Source organism: Melospiza melodia, chromosome 16, assembly GCF_035770615.1.
Source record: "Melospiza melodia melodia isolate bMelMel2 chromosome 16, bMelMel2.pri, whole genome shotgun sequence".
Classification (NCBI taxonomy): domain Eukaryota; kingdom Metazoa; phylum Chordata; class Aves; order Passeriformes; family Passerellidae; genus Melospiza; species Melospiza melodia.
This window is the reverse complement of record NC_086209.1, coordinates 2870824-2894094: the sequence shown is the minus strand read 5'-3', so window position 1 is coordinate 2894094 and position 23271 is coordinate 2870824. Positions and strand designations below refer to the sequence as shown.

The following is a 23271-nucleotide window of genomic DNA, read 5'->3' as shown; positions in this document are numbered from 1 at the left end:
CTACTGGTTTGACCAACAATTAGACATGAGCCTAGAGGAAGTGGCCCTAATTGCCTACAAGAAACAAAATTCTGCTCACAGCTTGCTACAGACTCCTCACAAGCTGCCAGGGAGGAAAATCCCAGCTCTGGCCTTTGCACCTTGCTCCCTTCTCAAGTTCTGGTCTGCTTTTCCAAAAGTTCTGTCAATTCAACAAAATCCTCAAGTTCTGACTGAGAAACTCAGTTCTACAACTGCCTCAGAGCACAGCAAACACATCCTGGGTCAGAGGATGCAGTGAGACCCAAGGAATTCTGCCCCCCTCTCCAAGAGAGCATTCCCACCTGTGCACCCCAGACTCCCCTTTAGACACTTCTGAAACAGCAACTGTAGATTGTTTAAGCAAAATGCCTCAGCAGTGCTCTCTGCTTCCACCTCTGCAGCCATTTCCCTCAATCCTGCAGCTCCCTGCAAACAGAAGGAAAAACCCCAAAGCCCAGAGCAGAGGGAAGGGCTGGGACACAAAGCTGGTGCCAGGGAGGCAGAGCTGGGGCAGTGGCTCCTGGCCATGGCTGTGCTTCCCCCGTGGTGCCACAGCCTCCCCAAGCCAGGAATCACATCCCAGGGAACAAGCCCTGCTCCCTCCCAGCTCCCAGTCCTGCCCAGGCTGGAGCTGCCACAGGGATGTGGTGGAACTGAGGCTTTGGGAAGGCTGAGCTGAGCAGAGGCTGGGCAGAGTTAAAGAATAAAGCAGGGATGTATTAAAAGGATCTCCTCCATGGATCCACCTTGGGCCATACCAGGGTGCACCCAAGATGAACCAAAATGGTCACAAAAATCCCTGACTGCTCATGGGCTCTCCCTGTGATCAGTTCTGCTCCATTTCCATGTTGCAGTTCATTGTCCCATTCCAGCTTTAGCCCCTGCAGTCCCACCCTGCTTGTTTTTCTCTCCCAGCCCACGGTGTTTGTGCTCCTGGGCTGAGATTTGGATCATTTGTCCTTGGTGCCCAGCTGGAGCAGGAATTGTTTTGTCTCCCTATGCTCACCATCCCATAATATGAACCCAGACCCACACACAGAACGTGAAAAACAGAAAAGCTCAAACCTGAGGCATCAAAACCCTGGAAAAGGGATGGTGCTCCCACCAAGGAAATGCCACCACCCTGAGGCACAGCAGAGCTGATCCTCCAGAAGAGATTTCAGGGAGGGGAGATGATCCAAGCTCAGCCTCATCCCTGGCTGGAATGAACTCAAGCTTGGGATCTCATTTTTAGAGAGACATTGGAGAGGAATGGGGTGGCTGAGGAGCAGTCAGGAACAGCAGTCCCTGTGATGCTGAAGGGTCTGACAATGTCACAAACCTGGGTTTCACTGTTCCAGCCTGGAGCACAGATGATGACTGGAAATGCTGGTAAAAACTGCTTATTTTACTAAAAAAAAATAAAAATGTAAAGTTCTGTACAATCACTCCAGTTTAGCATAATCCTGGAGAAAGCAGCTCCCAAAGGGACTTTGTTCATGTATTTCAATGTTTTTAAAAAGAAAACTCAGCTTTTTCATCTACCTTTTTTTTGAACAGTATTTTTACTTGCTGGACATGCAAATAAACTGATCCAGTTCTAAAATCCAGCACCCAGACCTTAATTTCCTGGCCTAGATGAGGGAATAAATGTTAATATTGACAGTAAGTTTAGCCAAGCTACACATGCCCCTAAACACTGATGCTGACAGATCCCACAGCACTTGATTAAATGACTAATTAAGAAATTTGGAGGACAGTTTCATGCAATTATTTCTGCACAGAACCGAAACAGCAAATTCTCCACTGGAAACACAACGGGGAGAATCTGCTGCAGTTCTTGGAAAAGAATTCCCAGAAACTCAGGAGGGGAATGGGAGGAACCTGCTCAGCTTCCATCCATCCTCCCAACCAAAATCAGGAGCAAAAATGCCAAAAGCCCACAGGGATGTGCTCAGGTGTGGCTGCACAGTCCCAGGGAAATGCTCTGCCCTCTCAGTCCCAGCTGCTCCCAGGAATGCACCCAAAATATTCCAGGGACTGAGTCAATCTCTGCCCCTGGGTGCAGAACTCCCCAGCAAATTCCTGACTCACCTCTCATGGCCCTCATCTCACTGGGTCTGTCATGGCAATTAAAAAATAGAAATTATGTAGGAAAAAAACCCATTTAGTGACACTAAGGAAGGATAAAGTTCTGGGAAACTTTCTCCCAAAGACTTCCAGGGAGGTCTCCAAGGCCAGGGATTTGAGAAGCAAAGGTTGATGCCTCCTGTTAGGGTGTGAAGGCTGCAAATGCTCAGTTTGGAGCTGGGCATTTTGGTCAGGTTGTACTGGCTCAGCTCAGCTGGGCCTGGACTCACACTGGGAGGCAGCACCTGCACGGAACAGAAGGAAAATCCTGTTCCTGTCCCACACAGGTAAAACAGAGCCAGTGATTGGTGTGCAGGCTGCAGAGGGAGAGGGGACTGTGAACACCGAACTGCTCCAGTGGGCACCCCCTGCAGCCCGGGCTCGGAGCACGGAGCTCTTCCCAGAAGGTTCTGTGAGCTCAGCGCTGCTGTTTCACGGCCGGGCTCGGGTATTTCAGCCGTGCCCAGCGCCAGCCCGGCCACTCCGGGCTCTATTTACACAGCGGCGGAGCCTCATTAAGAATTCTGCATAATCATGCAATTACCAGCCTGCCTCTCTGCCCGGTCCCGGGACACGCATGCACGTGGAGCCACTGCAGAGCTCTGACAAACGAGTAGAACGAGCTTTAAAATGAACTCAGTTATCACAACAACCCGACACGACCTGGGCACAAGGCCAATTAATGCTCGATAATTCCTTTTCTCTGCGAAAGGCAGCACCCACCGACCCGAAGGACATTTCAGGGCACGGACGGCGCAGACACACCCACCGGGAGCGCCGGGCTCGCGTTCCTGCCGAGCCTCCGGCACCTTTCCCACCGGGATTTCACCCCATTATCCCAAAGCCCTGCGAGCCCCGGCCAGGCCGGCACCCGCGCTCAGCCCGGCCGCGGCTCCCCGCGCTCCGCTCGCCCTGCCCGGGCACAGCCGCTCCGCCCCGGCCCCTCAGAGCCCCGTGCCGGCGGCGGGGCCTCCCGCAGCGGTGGCTCTGAACTGCCCGCACGGCGCCGGGGCGCGCAGCGCGGGCTCTCCCCGCCGCTCGGCGCGGGGCACAAGGCCGGGAGCCCCCGAGGAGCGGCGGCGCGGGCCGGGCGGCCCCAGGGCTCTCACCATGGTACAGACGGCGGCGAGTCTCCGCACCGTCACCAGCGCCTCCATCCGCCCCCGGCCGCCGCCATCTTGGGCCGCGACTGACAGCGCCACCTGCGCACCCGATAACCGGCCCGGGCCGTGCGCCGCCGAAACAGCGCCGCCTGCGCCGCGAAACCACCGTTCCGAGGCGTGCTCGGTCCGGGGGGACCGGCTGCGGAACGGGATCGGGAATGGGAATGGGAATGGGGTCGGGAAAGGGAAAGGGAATGGGAATGGGAATGGGAATGGGAATGGGAACAGGAATAGGAATGGGAATGGGAATGGGAATGGGGTCGGGAAAGGGAAAGGGAATGGGAATGGGAATGGGAATGGGAACGGGAATAGGAATGGGAATGGGAATGGGAATGGGATCGGGAATGGGAATGGGAACGGGAATGGGATCGGGAATGGGAATGGGAATGGGATCGGGAATGGGGTCGGGAATGGGAATGGGGATGGGATCGGGAATGGGAAAGGGGTCGGGAATGGGGAATGGGAATGGGAACGGGAGTGAGAATGGGAATGGGATAGAGAACAGGAATGAGAATGGGAACGGGAATGGGAATGGGAACAGGAATGGGAATGGGATCGGGAATGGGAATGGAGAATGAGAACGGGAGTGGGAATGGGAATGGGATCAGGATCGGGAATGGGAATGGGATAGGGAACAGGAATGGGAATGGGAACGGGAATGGGAATGGGAACAGGAATGGGAATGGGATCGGGAATGGGAATGGAGAATGAGAACGGGAGTGGGAATGGGAATGGGATCAGGATCGGGAATGGGAATGGGAATGGAGAATGAGAATGGGAATGGGAATGGGAACGGGAATGGGATCTGGAATGGGGAATGGGAATGGGAATGGGAATGGAGAATGAGAATGGGAATGGGAATGGGAATGGGATCTGGAATGGGGAATGGGAATGGGAACGGGAATGGGATCGGGAATGGGAATGGGAATGGGGTCGGGAATGGGGTTGGGAATGGGAACAGGAATGGGATCGGGAACAGCACAGGGATGGGAACAGACAGGGATGGGAAAAGGATTGGGATGGAATTGGGTTCATTATGGGAAACAGTTTTCCCAGAGCAGCTGTGGCTGCCCCCGGATCCCTGGCAGTGCCCAAGGCCAGGCTGGGCACTGGGGTTTGGAGCAGCCTGGGATAGGGAAAGGTGTCCCTGCCATGGCAGGGGTGGCACTGGAGGGGCTTTGGGTCCTCCATTCACATTCAGTGGGTCTGTGATTCCATGATCCTTGTGGGCCCCTTCCCTCAGGATATCCCATGGTTTCCAGGGCTCAGGGAAGCCCCACTGGGCTGGGCTCTGCGAGGGCTCTGTGACACTGGAGGAAGGCACTGTCCCCGCAGGGCTGGGCACTGAGGGTGTCACCAAAACATCACCAAGGGACACCACGGCCAGCCCAGAGCACCAGAACCCTCAGAGGTGCCCATGGAACTCTGTGATTCCCAAGGCTCCTTGCAGAGGTTGTGGGATTGTGGGGTGGGACAGTGGTGCTGCCCAGGCATCCTCTGCTGTTCCACACCACATGTCCCTGCTCCAGCACGGTGACAAAAGGGCTCTTTGAGAGCTCAGCACTGCAATGACAACAGTGCCCATTGTCAATCCATTGTCAGTCCTGTGGGAGAAGGAGTGGGAAGCGTTCCTGAGACACCACAGAGCCCGTCCTGCAGGGCACAGTGACAACAAACACAGCTCAGCAGGAACAGCAAGGAATGGGCAGAAACTCAGGATGGGGCTGATCCTGACCCAGAGCTGTGCCCAGCAGGAGCAGGGAGGTCACTGTGCCCCTGTCCCTGGCACTGTGAGGGCACACCCTGAGTGCTGTGCCCAGCTCTGGCCCCTCAGCTTGGGAAGGACCTTGGGACACTGAGCACATCCAGAGAGAGGGGCTGGGAACACAAACCCTGAGAGGAGCCCCTGAGGGAGCTGGGGGTGCTCAGCCTGCAGAAAAGGAGACTCAGGGGTGCCCCCGTGGCTCTGCACAGCTCCTGAAAGGTGCCTGTGCTCAGCTGGGGCTGGGCTCTGTCTGCAGGAACTGACACAACCAGAGCACACAGCCTCGAGCTGTGCCAAGGGAAATACAGGCTGGATAGCAGGAAAAGGTTTTTTACAGAAAAGTGATAAATTTCTGGAATGTTCTGCCCGGGGAGGTGGTGCAGTCCCCATCCCTGGGTGTGTTTAACAAGGCCTGGATGTGGCACTGGGTGCCAGGGGTTGGGTGAGGTGTTTGGGCTGGGCTGGACTCGATGATCTCGAAGGTCTCTTCCAACCCAGTGATTCTGTGAATTCTGTGAATGACAACAGTGCCCATTGTCAGTCCAGTGGGAGAAGGAGTGGGAAACGCTCCTGAGGCACCACAGAGCCCATCCTGCAGGGCACAGTGACAGCAAACACACCTCAGAAGGAACAGCCCTGGGAAGCAGCGAGGAACAGGCAGAAATTGGGGATGGGGATGGGGATGGGGCTGATCCTGACCCAGAGGTGTGCCCAGCCTGGAGGCTGCAGCCTCCCCTCATCCCCACGAGCTGTGGGAGTGCCTGTGAGGGCACTGGGAGCTCCCTGCTCACAGTCCCAGCTCTGCCAGGGCTGTTTCCACTCTCCAGCCCTGATCTTGTGGGAATATCCGTGGGGAAGGGTGAACTGTTCTGTTTCCAAAGCAGAAACTTCTTTATGAGGCTGAGATGTTTCCATTCTGATTGAGCTGCTGGCCTGCAGAGATCTTCTCCTACCCATGTTGGGCTTCCCACGTCATCTGCTGCAGCCTCCCCAGGGACAGGCCCCAGGAGCACAAAAACCCCAATCCTTCCCAAAAATCCCCAAAGTGAAAGGGCCACGTGCTCCTCACAGGGCTGCCATGAATGGCAGTGCTTTAAAATTAGGGACAGGAAATGCAGGAACTGGGGAAGCTGTGCAGTGTTTGACCAGACTGAAGTGTGTATTTAAATGTTCATCTCTCTTACATCCCAAAATAGAGTCAAAGATGATTTATCACAGCTGCTGCAGCAGCATCTGAGGACATTTCCTTGCCCTTTAGCCTCAGGATCAGAACAACTTGGTGCTGAGTAGAATTACAGGGCTAAAATCGTGGTCTTGTCCCTGAATGTCTTCAGAGGTCACTGCTGGAGCACAGAGATGCACTTTTAATTCATCTAAACTCAGCAAGGTGGAATTGTGAGCACACAGGCCAAGGCTGGTTCTCTGAGCACACCACACTCATTTTTCATCCTTTCTTATCTCCTCCCCCTTTGCCTTTTCCAGCTTGGAGGTGTTCAGTTCCTGGGAGCACAAAGGTGCTTCAAAGACAGTTTCTGTTGAATGCAGTGTCATAAGTGACCTTTGGGCCCCAAGTTTGCCACAAAGAGGGGCAGAGAGAGCTGCAGGGACCAATTCTTGTTGGTTCGAGTCACTTCAGGGGTGTGTGCATGAGCTGCCAGCCACGAGTTCTGTCTCAGCATCTGCCACAGCCCCTGGCACTTCCCCACAGCCACATTTCCCATTTCTGCTCCAAAACCAGCCCTGTTTCTCCTCCCAAGTCCCCCTAGCATCAATATATTCTATAAAAGATGTGCCAGAGGCAAATGTAATGGTTACAAATTGACTTCTGGAGGAAAAATCATTTCTGCCAGAGCTAGGCAGATGAAGAAACATTTTCCCAACAGGCTGGGACCTTAGCAAGGTTCTCTCTGGCTCTGCTCATCTCTTACTCCTTTTGTACAATGCAGGAGGAATCATTACAGCCAGTTTTAAAGCTCTCTGACATCCTCCTGTCACGGGCACAATGGTCATGGCAAATACTTTTATTTTTAGCAAGCTTCGTCTCTGAAAATGTGTAGGAGGGCCAACAACAATATAAATAGAAAATCTTCTAACAAACAGAGCCAAAAGCAACACAGAGCAGTAAACAAATCTGTAAAAAATTTGGTGTGGAAATAACAATCTCTATGCACCATGCAAAGGCACAGATCTTTGCATGAGCAACCCAAGGGGTGGTAAAGTGAAACCTCCAGAACCATCCAAGGGTTTCCAAAGTCACTCTCAGTTTTGCAAACATTCCCCCTCTAATTTAAGCTATTGTTTTTCCAAGAGAATTAGAATGTAAAACATGGAGGTTTTAGCTAAATATAAGTCCATTGTGCACAAACAATGAGTATCTCCTTTAAAAACAATTGTTATTCCACATGCCAAGGGTTACACAACCCCAGACAGTGTGAATCTTTCTTGTCTCTGAAAAGGCTGCTCTGGGAATCTAGAAATTTAGACAAGGACCACATTTGAAAACTTCTGGGTTTGATTCTGTATTTTACTTGAATCCTTTCAGAATTAAACCCTCGAAGTTGAGAGGAAACGGGAGCTTGAGAGTTGGTTGAAAACTTTGGGAGAATGCACAGCTTTGGGTTTGATTCTGTATTTTACTCGAATCCTTTCAGAATTAAAGCCTCCGAGCTGAGAGGAGAGGGGAGCTTGAGAGTAGGATGAAAACTTTGGGAGAATGCACAGCTTTTTTATTTGTACTAAAGCCATTCTCTCTGCACAGAGATTCCTGCACGTGGTGGAACAAGATCTGGGGAGAAGCACAAGAAGCCAGGGCTGGTGCAGGAGAAATTCATATTGAACCAGATCAGCCAAGGAGCTCCAACTCCACTGCTCTGCTTCCAACATGCAGCCTGAAACTCTTTCACATTTGTTTTAAGCAACCAGAAGCCCTCAGAGCTGCCAAAAGCAGCAGTTTGACATTTCCTGCAGCACTGCTGTCACATTCCTGCCCCCACACATCCCCTCTCCCATGTCAGCAGCAGATCCAGCCCTGCAAGCACATGGAGCAGCTTCCCTGTCCCTCCTCACACAGCAGCTGCTCCTTGCCCCTGCTTGGGACTCCTGATTTTCGAGTGCCACATCCAAGCTCAGCATCCTTTGAGCACAGTTTGCATTCTTTGTGTCTGCCTCACATTCATCCAGGCCAAAGCTCACCCTCATGTGCCTCTGACTCCTTTCTGTGTTCCTCAGCACGACATTTGGTTACCCAAAACAATTTTGACTTTTTTTTTTCTTTCAGTTGAACGTGCCTCCCTCTTGGAGCAAGCCAGCAGAGCTGTTTTCTTCTAGGAATGTCTTTGCTCATATAGAATATTCTTCATGGTCTTTCTGAACTTATCAGGCTTTTTTTTTTTTTCCTGGGCTGGAGCTCTTGTGGCCACCTAGAAGCTGACAGATCTATGATTGTTTGGTTTTGGAGGAGGACTATTGTGATGAATGGTTTTATATTACTCACTAACATATGCTTTTAATAGCAAATGGGAACAAAGGTTCCAGCACTCAGACAGGCAGACAGTGACTTACTGCTGCTAACTAATCCCAAATTTATCACTGTCCTGCTCAATAGCACATTTCAAAGTGCTGCCCTATTAATTGACCACAAGATTTTGAGCTTTTTTCCTATTTTTCTTCTCCTTTTGCCTCTTCTTACAAAACTTGTGTGAGTTTAAAGCACGCCAGTAAATAAATTTCTTGGAAAAGATTTTTTTTTTTATCAGTGTTTGGGGTTTTGCAAAAATCTGGAAGCAAATTGTCACTGGAAGACTTGCAAACCATTCCCACAGGAGCCATGTCCCAAAAGACAGAGGATCCAGCATTTCCCTCCCAGTTTCATGAGCTGCATCAGCCTCCAGACCTTTCTTCCTCCTCTTCATCAGCTGCCAGGATGGTCAAAGGAGCAATGCTGGGAGCTTGCAGAGCATCACTGCACAAATACTGCTGCACAATGAGGTTTCAGAGGGGAAACAGAACCTTGGAAAAGGGACATGTCCATAAATCTTGGCATTCTTGTGCTGATTTCACTGCACTGCTGTGCCCCAGGGCTGGATTTTCCTCCGGGCAGTTGACACCTTGTGAGATGCTGGTGTGGAAGCTGGGCACCCATCCTTTGGGAAGGGGCAGTGATCCAGAGCCCTGTCAGGATTTCCCATTCCCTGGGAGCCTGCTGGGGAGGGCTCAGGTGTGTGCTGTGGGTCCCCATGAGAGCCCCATGAGAGCAGCTGGGCACAGAGAGCCTTTCTGGTGGCTGCAGCCTCTCCAGAGCGAGCCAAGCCCATCTCCTGCCTGCAGAGAATCTGCATCCCCAGGTCTCCATGAGCTTTGGGAGTTTATCTTGCTCTCCATTCCCATCCACGTCTCCCACACAGCCTGACAGAGTCCATGTCCCAGCCTTGCCTCTGCTCCCTTCTGAGAAGGCTTTCAAAGATGAATGCTCCAACTACATTATTTTTTTAAGTTTAATTTACATCTGTTTTGTATTATATGCAGTTCTGCTTTATCTGGGTCACTCCCTCCCCAGTGTTCTTCCCTCCCCGCTATCCCAGAGAGCTGATTGTAGCCAGTGTTCGTTTCCAGGCTGTCAGCCCAAAGACCCTGCCAGCTGCCCTAAAACCCCACTCAGTTTTCCTAGAGAAGCCATTCTCTCCTCATTCTTCCCTCTGGAAGCCGCCCAGCCCCAGTCTGTCAGCAGCCCCAAATTCCCTTTGCGGAGCCTGCAGGGTCCCACCCCAACGCTGCCCCACGTTCCTGCCGCCCTTCAGGACTCACAAAGCAGCAGATCAAATGTATCCCGGGGGATTCACGGCATGTCAGCTGGGATTTTGGAATATCCCACAGCTGCCCCAAAGCTCTGAGGGGGATGGAAATGTTTATTATCCTGGAGACCGGGGTCTCATGGGCAGTACACAATGAAGGGCGCAGGGAGAACAACAGAGCGCGGGGCTGGGGCCGCGGAAAGGGCGAAGGACTCGGACAGGCAGAACCGGATTATTCACAGCCGAATTAGAGCTGAGCACGGCCGTGACCGCACCGCGCTCCGAGCGCTCCCGTGACGGCTGCAAAGCCCCAAAATCTGGATTTTAGCAGCCGGCCAGGGGAGCGCACGGAGCAGGCCTGGGGAGGGCTGTGATGGGAGAGCCGTGAGGGGAGGGCTGTGAGGGGAGAGCCGTGAGGGGAGAGCCGTGAGGGGAGAGCTGTGAGGGGACGGCTGTGATGGGAGAGCCGTGAGGGGAGAGTTGTGAGGGGAGAGTTGTGAGGGGAGAGTTGTGAAGGGAGGGCTGTGAGGGGCGAGCTGTGAGGGGCGGCAGGCGCGGCCCGCTCGGGGCCGGGGCAGGAATGTCCCGCTGCCCTCGCCATTGGCTGCGGGCTGCCGGAGTCAGCTTTCACGGGGGCTGATCAAAAAGTTCCCCTCGGCTCTGCGAAGTCGCTGCCTGAGCAGAGGCATTGGCTGAGGGAGGCCGGGCGCTCTCGCATTCCTCGGGAGATCGCCTGCAGTGGGATGAGAGCGCTTCTGGCTGCCGGCAGAGCCGGGCGAGGACGGGCGCCGCGGAGCCGCGCTCCTGCTTTCCTCCCGCAGCCCGGGCCGAGCAGCCATCCCTTCTGGCATGCTCCTCATCCCTGAGCACACGATGTCTCAGTACTCCACCAACTTCCTGCTGCTGCCCATCCCGGAGTACCCTGCGCTGGACTGCGCGCCCAACAAAATCATCAAGCTGGTGGTGCTGGGCGGCAGCGGCGTGGGCAAGACAGGTAAGGACAGGTGTGTGCCCCGCTTTCCTTCCCTGCTCCTTCGCTGCCAGACACACCCAAATTATCGAAATTTAGCTTAACTATTTCAATTTGCTTTGTTTTCTTTTCTTTCCTTTTTTCTTTTATTTTAAAGAAAAGGCATAGGAGAATTTTTGAGATTTGCTGTAGATGCGTGAGAAGCCAACATGAGCCAGCAGTGAGTTTTGTACTCCGAAATGCTTCTAGCTGCTCTTGAGCAAATTATTTAACTGTAGCTACATTTCCACACCCCAAAAGGCGGCTTTTATCCTCCTTTCTGTAAGTGTTTTATGCTCTGCAGACAAATCACAGTGTACAAGATGTGTCTTTATTATTGTCCAAAGGAGAGGGGAAGAAAAGAGGGTAAAGAGAGCATTGTTGAATATCTGGTCCATGATTTCAGGAATTATGAAAAGCAGATTGATTTATTACGTCTGTGGTTCCACGGGATTCAGCAAAATGTTTGTTTTGGCTTTGAAGCAGCCACATCTTCATATTATTTTTAAATAGTTTCTTAAAGACAGCTGCACAGGCAATTTCATTTAAGGATGTTAAAGGATGACCCAGTATCACTGTGAGAAAAATTATTGCTTGAAATGAAATCTATTATAAAATAATGTTGCTTGCAGAATAAGATATTTTGTTTAATTCTTAATTAAGTGGTGTTGCAAGTTACTAGGAATCTACTGAGATCCAAGCACCACAGGAGTATAAGTTACTGTTGCCATGATGGGATTTAAATGTTTTATGCAGAAAAAGGAAAATGTTCTTATCAGAGTTTAAGAAAGCAGCTCAGGTTAAGGTGAATAAGGTGAATAAGAAGCCAGGGTGCTGCAGCATGACCCAAGGGTGCAGAGCACATGGAGTTTGTTTGCTGGGTGTGATTAGATACCACTAATGGGTTTTGTGAGAGGTTTTAAGGCTGGAAAGAGCCATTCCATCCATCAGCCTCACTTCTTGCATGACAGAAAACGCTTAAATCTGGATTAGCCGCAGTCTGCTGCCTTGTTACTCTTCTAAATTATTTCAGAGCAAAGGACAGATTGTTTTACCTGCAGTCACAGGGAAACAACCTCCTGAATCCCAGGGCTCATTTCCAACACAGCTCTGTGCTGGGTATCCCAGGCTGGCCCCAGATCTTTGTCTGTGAGAGCTGAGAGCTGAGAGCAGCTCTGGCAGAGCAGCACGTGAGCAATGCAGAGGTGAAGCTGGTTCCTCGTGAGCCTCCCTCCTGCAGGGGATGCCCCAGGAGCTGGGCAGGGTGCTCAGGGCTCTCTCTCACCCAGCACCCACCTTTACCTTTCTGTCCTTGTTTTGCAGCCCTGGTCGTGCGCTTCCTCACGAAGAGATTTATTGGGGACTATGAAGCCAACACTGGTGAGTTCTGCTCTGCCCAGCAGCCCTGCAGGGAGTGGGAAAGAAATCCTGTCTGCTTTGTGACTGCTGCACGTTACAGGGAAGCCAAGTGCTGTTAGATGTCCATAAGGTGCATATTTTCAGTTAATAGCCTCGAGCTGTGAAAGCAATAAATCAAAGGCTCATTATTTATGATCCTTTCAGCTGTTTTTTTTTTTTTTCTCCAAGTTGATGGAAAGGGATCAGAGTAAAAGGTTTGCTTGGGGACATACCTATAGTGAAACACAGTCTCAAGGAACAACTTACACATCAGCTAAACCATGGAAACCCAATGCTGCTCCCCCTGCAACCCCAGGGAAGGCAGAGGAATTCTGAGGAGTGTAAATGCAGTTCAGAACCTTTTCTGTGCATTCCCTTTATTTCAGGGGCTATTAAAACCAGGGAAACCTTGAAATTGAAACCTTCTCTCCATAAGAAAGGCAAAGGAACCATTCATTCCTTGTTTAATCCAGAGGGTGTGTTCATGTGAACTGTTCCAGGAAAATACTGTACCCCCATGCTCACCCCTACTGCACACCCTGTACATTTGCCACCTCACAGTTTTGGGGTGAAAGTGGGCAGAATTCAGAAAATGCTTCACTTTGGAGATGCTTGCTGAGCTCAGGATGAGGACAGAGCAGCACAAGGCACCTTTGATCTGAGGAAATGCACTCTGGAAGCTCCTCCTCCCAGCTCCCCCTCCCTGACCCTGGTTAACCCTGATGCTTGGCTGCACTTTTGCTCCTTTTCTTGTGTCACCTCTTCTCTGGGAGGCTGTACATCAAGTGAGAGCTGGGAGCTGTGCAGTGATGGCTGCCAGAGCAGTGCTGGGAGCCACATGCTTTTCCCATTAAGCTCCCAGGCCCGTGGCCATGCTGCAGGGGAGGTGAATGTTCCAGCAATAATGAACAGGTGACTGCCCTTGGGATCACTCAGCCCTGCCTGTCCTTGTGCCAGGCATCCCTGGGCAGAGCAGGGGCACTGCCTGGCAGCTCCTGCTCTTTGTTCTGCAGGGCCTCATGCAATGGGAATGTGGGTTGTCTTGTCTTGGGGTGCAGTGTCTTCTCATAAATCACCTTTACAGCTTTAAATCAGGGCTGCTTTTAAACACAAACCAAATCCCACCAGGCCTGGATCCCCTCACAGTATTAAACCACAACATGGTAATGTGGGATTCAGTGCTGAATTTCCTTGTGCTGAAAATGCTCTGTGAGCTCAGGGTCCTTTCCACTGGAATAAAATCATTTGTTTCCTTGAAACAAAGCTGATTTTCAGAAGTGAGGGCATTACTGTCACTAGTGGGCTCCCTGTCCATGTGAATTCCTTGCTCTCCAGTGGGTGGATTTCTCCACATCTGACATTGTTCTGGAGGCAGCAGTGACAATGGTGCTGGGGCAGGACAGAAGGGCTGTACACAGCAGCTGTGGATTAGCATTTCCTCACAGCCCCACGTGACTGGTTAAATTCTAAAGGAAAATGAGGATGACAGCCACCTCTGAACCACAGAGAGTTCACAAGACCAAGACTTAAATTTTCATTGCCATTTACCTCAGCTGCAGTAACAAAATAAAGTTCAAGCCCAGGATAGGGTTGGTTAGATCAGAGCTAGATCAGGCCTAGGTGGGTAGAACTGGCTCCTCCAGATTAACCAAAGTCAGGTTTGAAGTGTCCAGTCTTTGGGGATTTCAACCAAGCTCTAAATCACACAAACCCCAAGAGCACCTGGGGGATTTGTATACCATCCCTCATTCTGTGCCCAAAACTGGAGCACTTCCTTTTAAAGGCATTCAGAAAAATGCATCAGGAAACACTCACTCCTTTCACCAACCACACCTGGATGTCTTCATTTGTGATTATAAAAGTGAACTGCACTTCTATATAAAGTTGACAGTATGGACTGGAAACCTGAGTGGGGTTTATGTGCCCACTTTGTGTCTGTGACTCAATCCTGAGTGACCCTTCCCACCCCCAGGCTGGCTGTGCCTTCAGGACACGTCCCCACTCAGCAAACACAGCCCCACTGCTGAGCAAACAGCCACACTAGCACCCCAGGCCAGGCACTTTCCTACAGGCAGCTCCACATCCTAAACCTCAGAGCTCTGGATTTCAACAGTCCCATTTTACCTTTCCTTTGTCATTTTGCTTCCCTGGTACAGTCCCTGACTGACATCTTCCTTCTCCCCCAGGTGCTTTGTATTCCAGGAAGTTCACCATAGATGGGGAGCAGATCTCTCTGCAGGTGCAGGACACTCCCTTTGTCTCATTGGAGGTAAAACAACTGCTCTGTGCTTTTCCACACACTTCTGTCTCATGTTTATTGCCAGCACTTCCATCTGTAATTAACTCTGCTTAGCAGCAGGAAAACACCTGGGCTTAAACCCAAGACTCATCAAGGTACCTTAAACTGCACCAAAATGAGCTCTTGAAAGTGTTAAATCAGGCTCCTTCAGGAGTGAGCCAAAATTAAACCAATTTTATTACCAACACATTACTAAACAGCAGTAAAATCACAATCTGCTTCCCTCTTGCCAACAGCTTGATTGTTTTATTTTCTGTCAAGTGGTTTCTGTCCCTGCATGGCAGGAAACTCACCTGCCCAGAGGCCCAGAGGCCCAGAGTCTCTTCCTCCCCACCCAAAGTCTCTCAGATTTGGAGAAGTGTTTCTTTCCAAGGGGTCAGGCTTCACAACAGCTGCCATTTCCAGCTGTGGTGCTTTGCCCTGCTTTCCTTACCCTGGTTTTAAATGTAATTAATTCATTTTTTTAAGGTGTTAGCAATTATCACGCTCCTTTTTCTATCAGTGCTCTAGAGAGTTGGACTCGATGATATTAAAGACTTTGTCCAATCTTAATGATTCTATAATTGTATTGTGATATTAAAGACCTTTTCCAATCTTAATGATTCTATAATTCTATCATGATAATAAAGACCTTTTCCAATCTTAAGGATTCTAGAATTCTATTGTGATATTAAAGACCTTTTCCAATCTTAATGATTTGATGATTCTATTATATTCTAGATTTAATATTCTACCAGGAACCTCTTTCTAGGAATATTTTTCCAAGCAGGATTAATACTGTCTCTCCTTGAAGATCTGCTTCACACGCAGAACAAGAGGATGAAAATAGTGTCAAAGCAACAGGAAATGTAGTGAAATTTGGGGATACATGAATGCTGGAAGTCTCATGAGTAATAATACCTACAGAATAGCAGAGATTCCATTATTAAATCAGGTATTCTCATTGTACCACCAAGCTTAAGCTTCTAGGTGTGGCCTTAACCTCAGACTAGACTTAGATTTGGCCAATATGTTGGCATGGGAACACCACCCTCTCTCCTCATGTGTCAGGCTGCCCTGGACAGCTCTGCACCCTTGTTTTACCTGCCCAGAGCCACCTGTGCATCTCTGTGCCACGGGACTCTTCATCCTGAATTCCCACAAGGGAATAAGCAAAGCTCCAATTTGCAAAGTTCCATTTCCAGCTCGTCTGCCTGGAAGTGGGCTGAAGGGGAAGCTTTGATGCAATCGCACTCTGCTGTGCAGGGTGCACAGAGCAGAGGGCAGGAGCCCTCATCTGCTCTGCACACTCAGAGGCAAACAAAAGCTGCAGTGGAAGCTCTCCAAATATTCAAGTGGGATTTACCAGCACAAAGGCCTGGCCAGCTTGCCCTGCAGAGAGGAGCTGGGGGGGATTGGGCACTGCTGGGATTGCCTGATAAACACTTAACAAAGGGAATCCCCTCTCTCTTCTGTGCCATGGCATAATTGAACTCCTGTTCTCAGACCACAGAGATGCTATTTTCCTGTTTAAATTAAAGCTGTGTCCTACAGTTCAGTGACTCCAGAGCTGCACAAAATTTAGCCAAGCCTACAGCTGATATTGCTTAGTTAGAAATGATTTAAATTAGTTAGGAATGAGTTTCATTTTCTTTGTCCCAGTCCAAGGCCTGTGCTGTTCCAAGATCTCCCACAGACACCCTTATCTCCCCCTATGTCTGTTTGCTTCAAATAATAAATCTGCAATAATTGGAGGGACTGTGACAGAACAAGTTAAGATTTAGAAAAGGTTGGATTTTTTATTAAAATCCTTAAGGATGAGAGTTTCCTGCACTCTGCAGGCTGAGTGCAGTGCTCCAGGAGGAAATCATGTGGAAACCCTGAGGATTCAAGCCCCCAGAAATGTGAAATTGTAAGAGAGAAACAGAAGCAGATGAGTGGTTTTGTTGGGTGATTCATTGCTGCTTGGCCTATACACTGCAATGGCCTGTGTGTTTCAAAATTCATTCTGGAGCAGAGATTTCCATTTAAAAAGTAGCTCATTAACCTTTGATTTCCTGAATAAAGCATTCCACTTGGGATTATCCATCCATCCATCTCACTGCTGGGTGGGCCTAGCTGCAGTGAGGGAGAATTTCTGCTTTTAGGGCTCTCTGAATGTGCACCTTCTCCAAACCCATTCTCAAAGCTTGCCACTGCAATTAGTTTTGTTGGGTTTTTTTTTTTTTTTGTTTGTTTGGTTTTTTTTGTTTGTTTTTTTTTTTTTTTTTTTTTTTTTTTTTTTGCCATGAAAGGGTTTTGCTGGTGAAAAGAGGCTTCCAGGACATGGAGAGTGGCTAATTATCCCCAGACTGGCTACAGCCCAGACCCCAACAGTGCAAATTGCCCTTCTTCCCACAGGCTGCCCCAGCCTGGCTGGAGTTCACTCTCATTAACCCTCCCAACAAGGCTGTGGGGAGGATCCCTCTGCATCATTCTGCTTTGGGGTTTGGGGAGGAGTGATAGGAGCAGCTGATAACCAATGTCACTGCTCACAGGATTTAGCTATGAGCTGGCAAAGACATACTCAAGGTGTGATGAGCCAGTGTCTCTGAGGGTAGTAATGAAATATTTACAAAGGGCACTTGGCTGGCAGAACTCCTGGGGAAAGCTTTGAGCCTAATTTACACTCTGCCCCTTCAGAAATTCTGCTTCCTCCTCCTCACAGAAGAGTTTGTCAGTAGTTCTTTTACTGTCTGATCTACCAGGAGAAAACTGATCAGTGTTACTCATTCTTTGCTACCTCTGCCATCTGAAGTTAGGCTTCATCATTCATGTTTAGGTCTAAATAAAAGTGCTCTGTTTGGGGAGAGTGCTGAGCACTAAATTCTGTTAGAATTAATGTGAATGGCAGATATGCATTCTATAGATTATAGATAATGGAATGTGTTTTCTATCAGTCTTACTGAAGTTAATGAAAATTTCTTGGATAGAATTTAGCAACAATAATAAAAAGTTGAGCTCTCTATTTTTGATGTGGAGCTCTCCTTAAAATACACAATTTCTACCAGCTTCATGAAGAGCTGTACACAGAATATGCTTGTTATATAAAATATAACTTAAATAAAGGATATTTTAAAAATTGCAACATTGCAGAAATGTAACATTGACAGGAGTGACAGCTTTTCCAAAGCAAGCAGACTGCAGCAGGGATCTCCCTCTCTGGCTGGGCTATCCCTGTCCCTGCAGGGTAACAAAGAGGAGAGGATTAGCTGGAAATAACATCATCCTGACAAGTGAGCTGATCTCTTTTCAGGCCCACAGTGCTGCACTCAGCTTTGTAGTCCCAGAGCTGGTGTTGTTGGGGCTCTAAATAGGAGGGGTGATGGACTCAAGAAATGTGTGACCAGAAAAAAAAAATTATATAAACCAAATTATATAAACAGCTCCACAAATTACCAATTCCTCTTCAGCTGATTTTCAGTTCCAGTCATTGGTTCTTGGTAACCAATTGCTTTTTTTCAAAAGAACTTTGACTATCTGGAGACCTGCAAGGCAGATAAACCTGGCAGGCTTCACCAAGCAGAGTTAGTGAGAGCCTCTGTCCATGGAGACATTGAATAAAGAATTGGAAAAAGCCCTAAAAGTCACCTGGGGGGACAGCTGTTCACTTGTCATGCTGTGACAAACCTGATGGACTTATAGTGCTCTTACTGTGCCTGTCACAGTTTTGCCCACAATAACAGTGTGAGTTTCTGACTGGTTGGGTACCAGAGAATTCAGAACTAACTTTCCAAAGCATTATTTTGGCTTTTCTCTTCAAACACTTTGCTCTGACCCCTCTCCACTCCACATTACTGCTTTCCTGCAGTACGGGATGAGAGAATCATGGAATCAGTGAGGTTGGAAAGGAAGAATGAGTCAAACCCATGATTGATCCCCACCTTGCACTGAGTGCCACATCCAGTCATTCCTTGGACACCTCCAGGGATGGGGACTCCAAACCTCCCTGGGCAGCCCCTGCCAATGCCTTACCACCCTTTCCATGGAGAAACTCCTCCTGATATCCACCCTAAACCTCCTCTGGTGCAGCTTGAGGTGTTTCCTCTTGTTCTGTTCCTGGGAGCAGAGCCTGGCCCACACTTGGCTACAGTCACCAGGTGTGGATGCAACAGCCTGGTCAGAGTGAGAGAAAATGGGGTTTGTTTTCTCACAGTGGACTTGTGAGGCTTTTTAGGGAGTCATAGAAACAATAATAACTTGTTAGTGTAAACAACCTGCAGGTGCTGTTTTACTACTCAGTTTTTCTGTTCTTCTCAAGGACTGTTTGTGATAAAGATGTTTTGTTAGTTAGCCAATCAAGTAGAATGTGTCAAATCTATCTCTAAAAGAGAGGATTTTTCACATTAAATGCTCTTGTCCTGCAAACCAGCCTTTGAGTGAATTTGTGTCATTTCTGGCTCAATGGTGACAACCAGGTCCCCCCGGAATCTGCTTTTCTCTGTTGTCATCTTATCACAGGGGTTCCATACTGTTGTCTCCTTATCACAAAGGTTTCATACCTTCTTGGTGTTTCTCATGGACAGCTCCTCAGAGCACTGACTCTTTCTTCTTCACAAAGCAGCCAACTGACTCCAGCTCCCTTCTCAACACCACCCCACTCTTCTATAGCATCTTCTTCTCACTGGGCACAGCTGTGGCCTGTTAAAGTCAGGCTGTTCCTAATCTTTGATAACTGGCCCACTCAACACTCAACTAAAGCATTGACTAGTCCCAGTATAGGAATAGTAAAGACACCATTGGTGTGATAGAGAGTACGTACTGTAAGGGAAAGATGAAATAATAATGAATAAACTGAGCTATAAACAGCAAAGATCAACCCTTGTACCTTTTGCATCATGGTCTAGCAAGATAAACCAAGCAAAATGAATTTAAGTTTGCCTTCCCAAAACCCAAGCAAGCTACTTACGAGCAGCTGTTATTGAGCAAACCTGTCTCTGTGGCAAAGGAGTGGGATGGCTTGGACAACTCCTTAGGGGTGAGATTACTTTCTCCACTATCTTTATTTTCTTATATTCTATCCCCCTACATTTCTCCAGGCTGGACAGCCCAGCACAGTGCTACCAACAGCGGGAATTTCCCTGGTACCTCCAGAGAGGTTTCTGGGAAAACAGTCCCATGCTCAAATCCAGCTCTGTGTGGGGCTGATCCCTGATGTGCACATGCCACGTTGCTGTTTTGCAGGATGACACAGACAGCATCTGCTGCCAGGAGCAGATAAACCGCTCCATCTACTGGGCCGACGGCTTCGTCTTCGCGTTCTCCATCACGGACTACGAGAGCTTCCGCCTGCTGCGCCCGCTGCACCAGCACATCCGCAGGATCCACCCCAACGCCAACATCCCCCTGCTGCTCATGGCCAACAAGGGGGACCTGCTGAGGGCCAGGCAGGTGTCCTCCAAGGAGGGGCTGCAGCTGGCCACCGAGCTGGGCGGCACCTACTGCGAGGTGTCGGCGCGGGAGAGCTGCGAGGGCGTGCACGAGGCCTTCCAGCAGCTGTGCCAGGAGCTCAGCAGGAGCAGCTCCAGCTGCAACGGGGAGAAGAGGAGAGGTCTGCACCTGGTCAGGCCCAAGTCGCCCAACATGCAGGACTTGAAGAGGCGTTTGAAGCAGGCTCTGACTTCCAAAGGCAAATCTGCCACCACGCTTTGATGTTCCTGCTCAGGGATTGTGTTCTGGAGCCCTGGGTAAAAGGGCAACAAGCTGGGAAAAAGGGGCATCAATTCAGCCATCAGGATGTGGGAGAGACTCTCAGTCCTGTGAGAGACCCTCAGGTCCTGTGAGAGACTCTTTTGTTTGGTCTTCACATCCTCCTCAAAAAGCCCCTGCTCATTCAGCAGAGGAACTCGCAGAATTTGCTCTCTGGAGCAAGGATTTCCAAACTGTGGTTTAAAAAAAGAAATCGTCCCAAATTCATTCTATCTTTTTATTTCTTTTTGGAAAGGGCTGCAGTCAAATATCTTGGTGTTAAAAAGTGGGTTTTGTTAATGAGAATAATGAAATCCTACTTTTAAGAGATGTGACTTCCCTTGGGGATGGTTGTGTTCCCAAACACAGGCAGTGAACTACAGCAGGGCATGAGGAGAGTGACAGGAGCTGTACTGAGCAAGAAAAATGGACCAGATCTGCTTCAGTGCAAGACTGGAAAATAAATGAATTAATTCATTTAAATGAAGAGAATAAATAGTGAAAAGTATTAATTGAAAGAAAAAGTTCTGAGCAATGGGGAGAAATTTGTTCATTTGCAAACTTAAGCCTTACAGTGTCTCTTTAAAGGGAGATTTTTAAAAAATCACTATTTTTTTCAGATTATTTTTGTTTAAAAGCACAGTGACTGCTTCTGAAAGTGATTATTTGGACAAAATTTGGGGCAGCATTCTGTATTTACCAATGTCACAATGTCCAGTAGTTTCTCCATGGCATTTCTCATTTTTCTGAAGGTTTCTTACATGGCAAAAGGGAAAAATAGATCAGAGTGGTTTAAAACCTGCCAAAAAATGGGCTTCACTGATCAAGAGCAAGGAGGTCACCTAAAACTCTTAATTTTTTCCCCCCAAACTAGTTAGACTTCAAGTTCAAAACACTTTTCAAGAAGCAAAGCCTTCACACAAAACATATTTACCCCATTAGGTTATCCAGGGTTTTTTTAAGAAGAAAAGGTTTTATGATGCCTGAAATTTTTGGCTTTGGGAATTGATTATTTTGTTGTTTGAGTGTTTGTTGTTAAACCCAGGCTTCCCTGAGCAGCTCCCAGAGCATCCCAGCCTGTCAGGACAAGTCCCAGTGGCAGTGTCTGGTTGTGCCTCAGCACGTCCAAGGATTTGGGGCTGCATCCCAGGAACTGATTTATGGAACCAACAGCAGCCCAGGGAGCTCCCAGCACTCTGTTCTCACTGAGGTGGGGAGCAACAGGCTTGGAGCATGAAAAATTCATGATGCTCCAAGCTCTCCTTCAAGGGAGCAGATGAGCAATTCAAGGACCATGAAATGAAGTCAAGCTCAGTGATTTATACTCAGGGACACTGGAGGGAAACCCGAGTTTGATGGATATGGAAAAACACTCCCAGCTGCAGCTTCATCTGGCAAGACTGAGCTAAATCAACCTTTTCCTCATTAGGAGCAGCAAAAATGCAAATGGAATCTGATGAGTATTTGTACAGCTCAGGGCTTTAAAATGTACTTTGTGTTTTTCATTTCCCTATATTAGACAGTTCTAGCCATGATTTTATCACCTGGATTTGCCTTATCTCCAGCTCACTTTCTGTTTTATTTATTGTTTTCCACAGCTGCTCATCTGAGAATGTCTTGTGTTCTGATTCATTTAAGAGTCTCTCATTCCCACAAATGCTCTGCACCTGGTTTTAAATTCAGTTTCAAGTGGTATTAGGAGGGGAAAAGTTGGATCATCCAAAAAGGGACTCAAATTATATCAGGGAATTTTTACTTTGGCTTATGCTTAATTAAAAATTTGGTGTTTGAGCAGTGTCATTAACCATCCCAGGCACTCTGGTATTTATGGCATGGAATTTCAATATTTTAAATTAATAATAGCACTGCTCAAATATTGAATGTGAAATTCAATAACTCAAATATTGAATCTAGAGATTCAATGGCTCAAATATTGAGTCTAAAGTTTCAATAACAAGAAATAGAACAGTTTGCAAGACACACAGAAATGGAAGTATTTTTGTGTTGGAAAAATGATCACCAGTTTTGAATAGCAATTAACAATTTTGCCACTCCAGTACTGCATAACAAGAGCTAAATTTGCTGAAGACATTTTGCTGACATTGATTTGTTTGCAATTCCTTCAGCTCATATAATTTCTAATTTAGGAAGAAATGTCACCAAAATTCAAACCTGTCAATATTTTAGTTTCATTAGTGATTAATAAAAACATGCAAGGTCTTCCTGAGTAGTGAATAAAATGGCTTCTCAATGTGTCACATATTTAAATATTCCTTATTTACACTAAAATTTATTGTTTTCCCTTCTTACAACCTAAGATACCCTGCTTTGGAAATATTCCCTATGTAAGGAAATACTCCTTATGAAAATAAGTATTCCCACATTCCTGTGGGGGGAAAAAAATCTACATTTTGGCTAAAGCCAAAAAAGATTGAAACATTTAAGTCTTCTCTTAGGTACTAACATGTGGCAAACATTTATTCTGCTACAGAAACTTTAGTATTTCCTTTGTTCATTGACCAGGAGTACAAATACTGGTTTTAAGCCAGGACTAAGCATCTACAGAAGGCAATAAAGCTCAGTATTTTTATTTGGGGTGCAGCAGTTGAGCCCCTGACACCTCACTGTGCCCCAGAGGCAAGGCTTGAAGGGCAGCACAAAAAGCAGGGAGAAAAGAATGCTATAGAATTAAGTGCCTAAAAATAATCCTGTACAAGATCAAAGTTTAGTCATGTAGAACCTGATCCTGAATTAGAAACTTCAGGCTGCCAGGGGAAAACATGAATTCTACTGAAGGTTTAAAATTAACCCTCTAGAGAGAAAGTACTGACACAAAGTCAAGAGGGGAGAGGGAAAACAAAGGTTTGAGAGTGTGGGGTGATTCTTGGATATCAAAGAAAATTCTCCTCTCAGTTCTATTGATTTAGTCCAGATTAACTCTGCTGGAATCAATACCAGCAGCAGTGAACTGTAGAATTCCTTCTTTCAATTTTTTTTTTTCTCATCCCTCA

General features: G+C 48.2%; 2 protein-coding genes across 2 annotated transcripts in view; one reads left to right on the top strand and one right to left on the bottom strand.

Annotated features, from left to right (window-relative positions):
- LOC134425584 (ubiquitin carboxyl-terminal hydrolase 12-like) overlaps positions 1-3318 on the bottom strand; it is a 31805-nt gene extending 28487 nt beyond the window's left edge. Inside the window, exon 1 of the mRNA XM_063170314.1 lies at positions 3240-3318. Coding sequence (XP_063026384.1) covers positions 3240-3287 — 48 coding nt within the window. The 5' untranslated portion in view covers positions 3288-3318. The remainder of the gene's footprint in view (positions 1-3239) is intronic.
- Positions 3319-10609: 7291 nt separating this feature from the next.
- On the top strand, positions 10610-21795 carry LOC134425583 (ras-like protein family member 11A-like). Its single transcript, XM_063170313.1, has 4 exons — positions 10610-10842; positions 12181-12237; positions 14442-14524; positions 19757-21795. The coding sequence occupies exons 1-4, from the start codon at positions 10698-10700 to the stop codon at positions 20222-20224; spliced, it is 753 nt and encodes a 250-aa protein (XP_063026383.1). The 5' UTR covers positions 10610-10697; the 3' UTR covers positions 20225-21795.
- The last annotated feature ends 1476 nt before the right edge of the window (positions 21796-23271 follow it).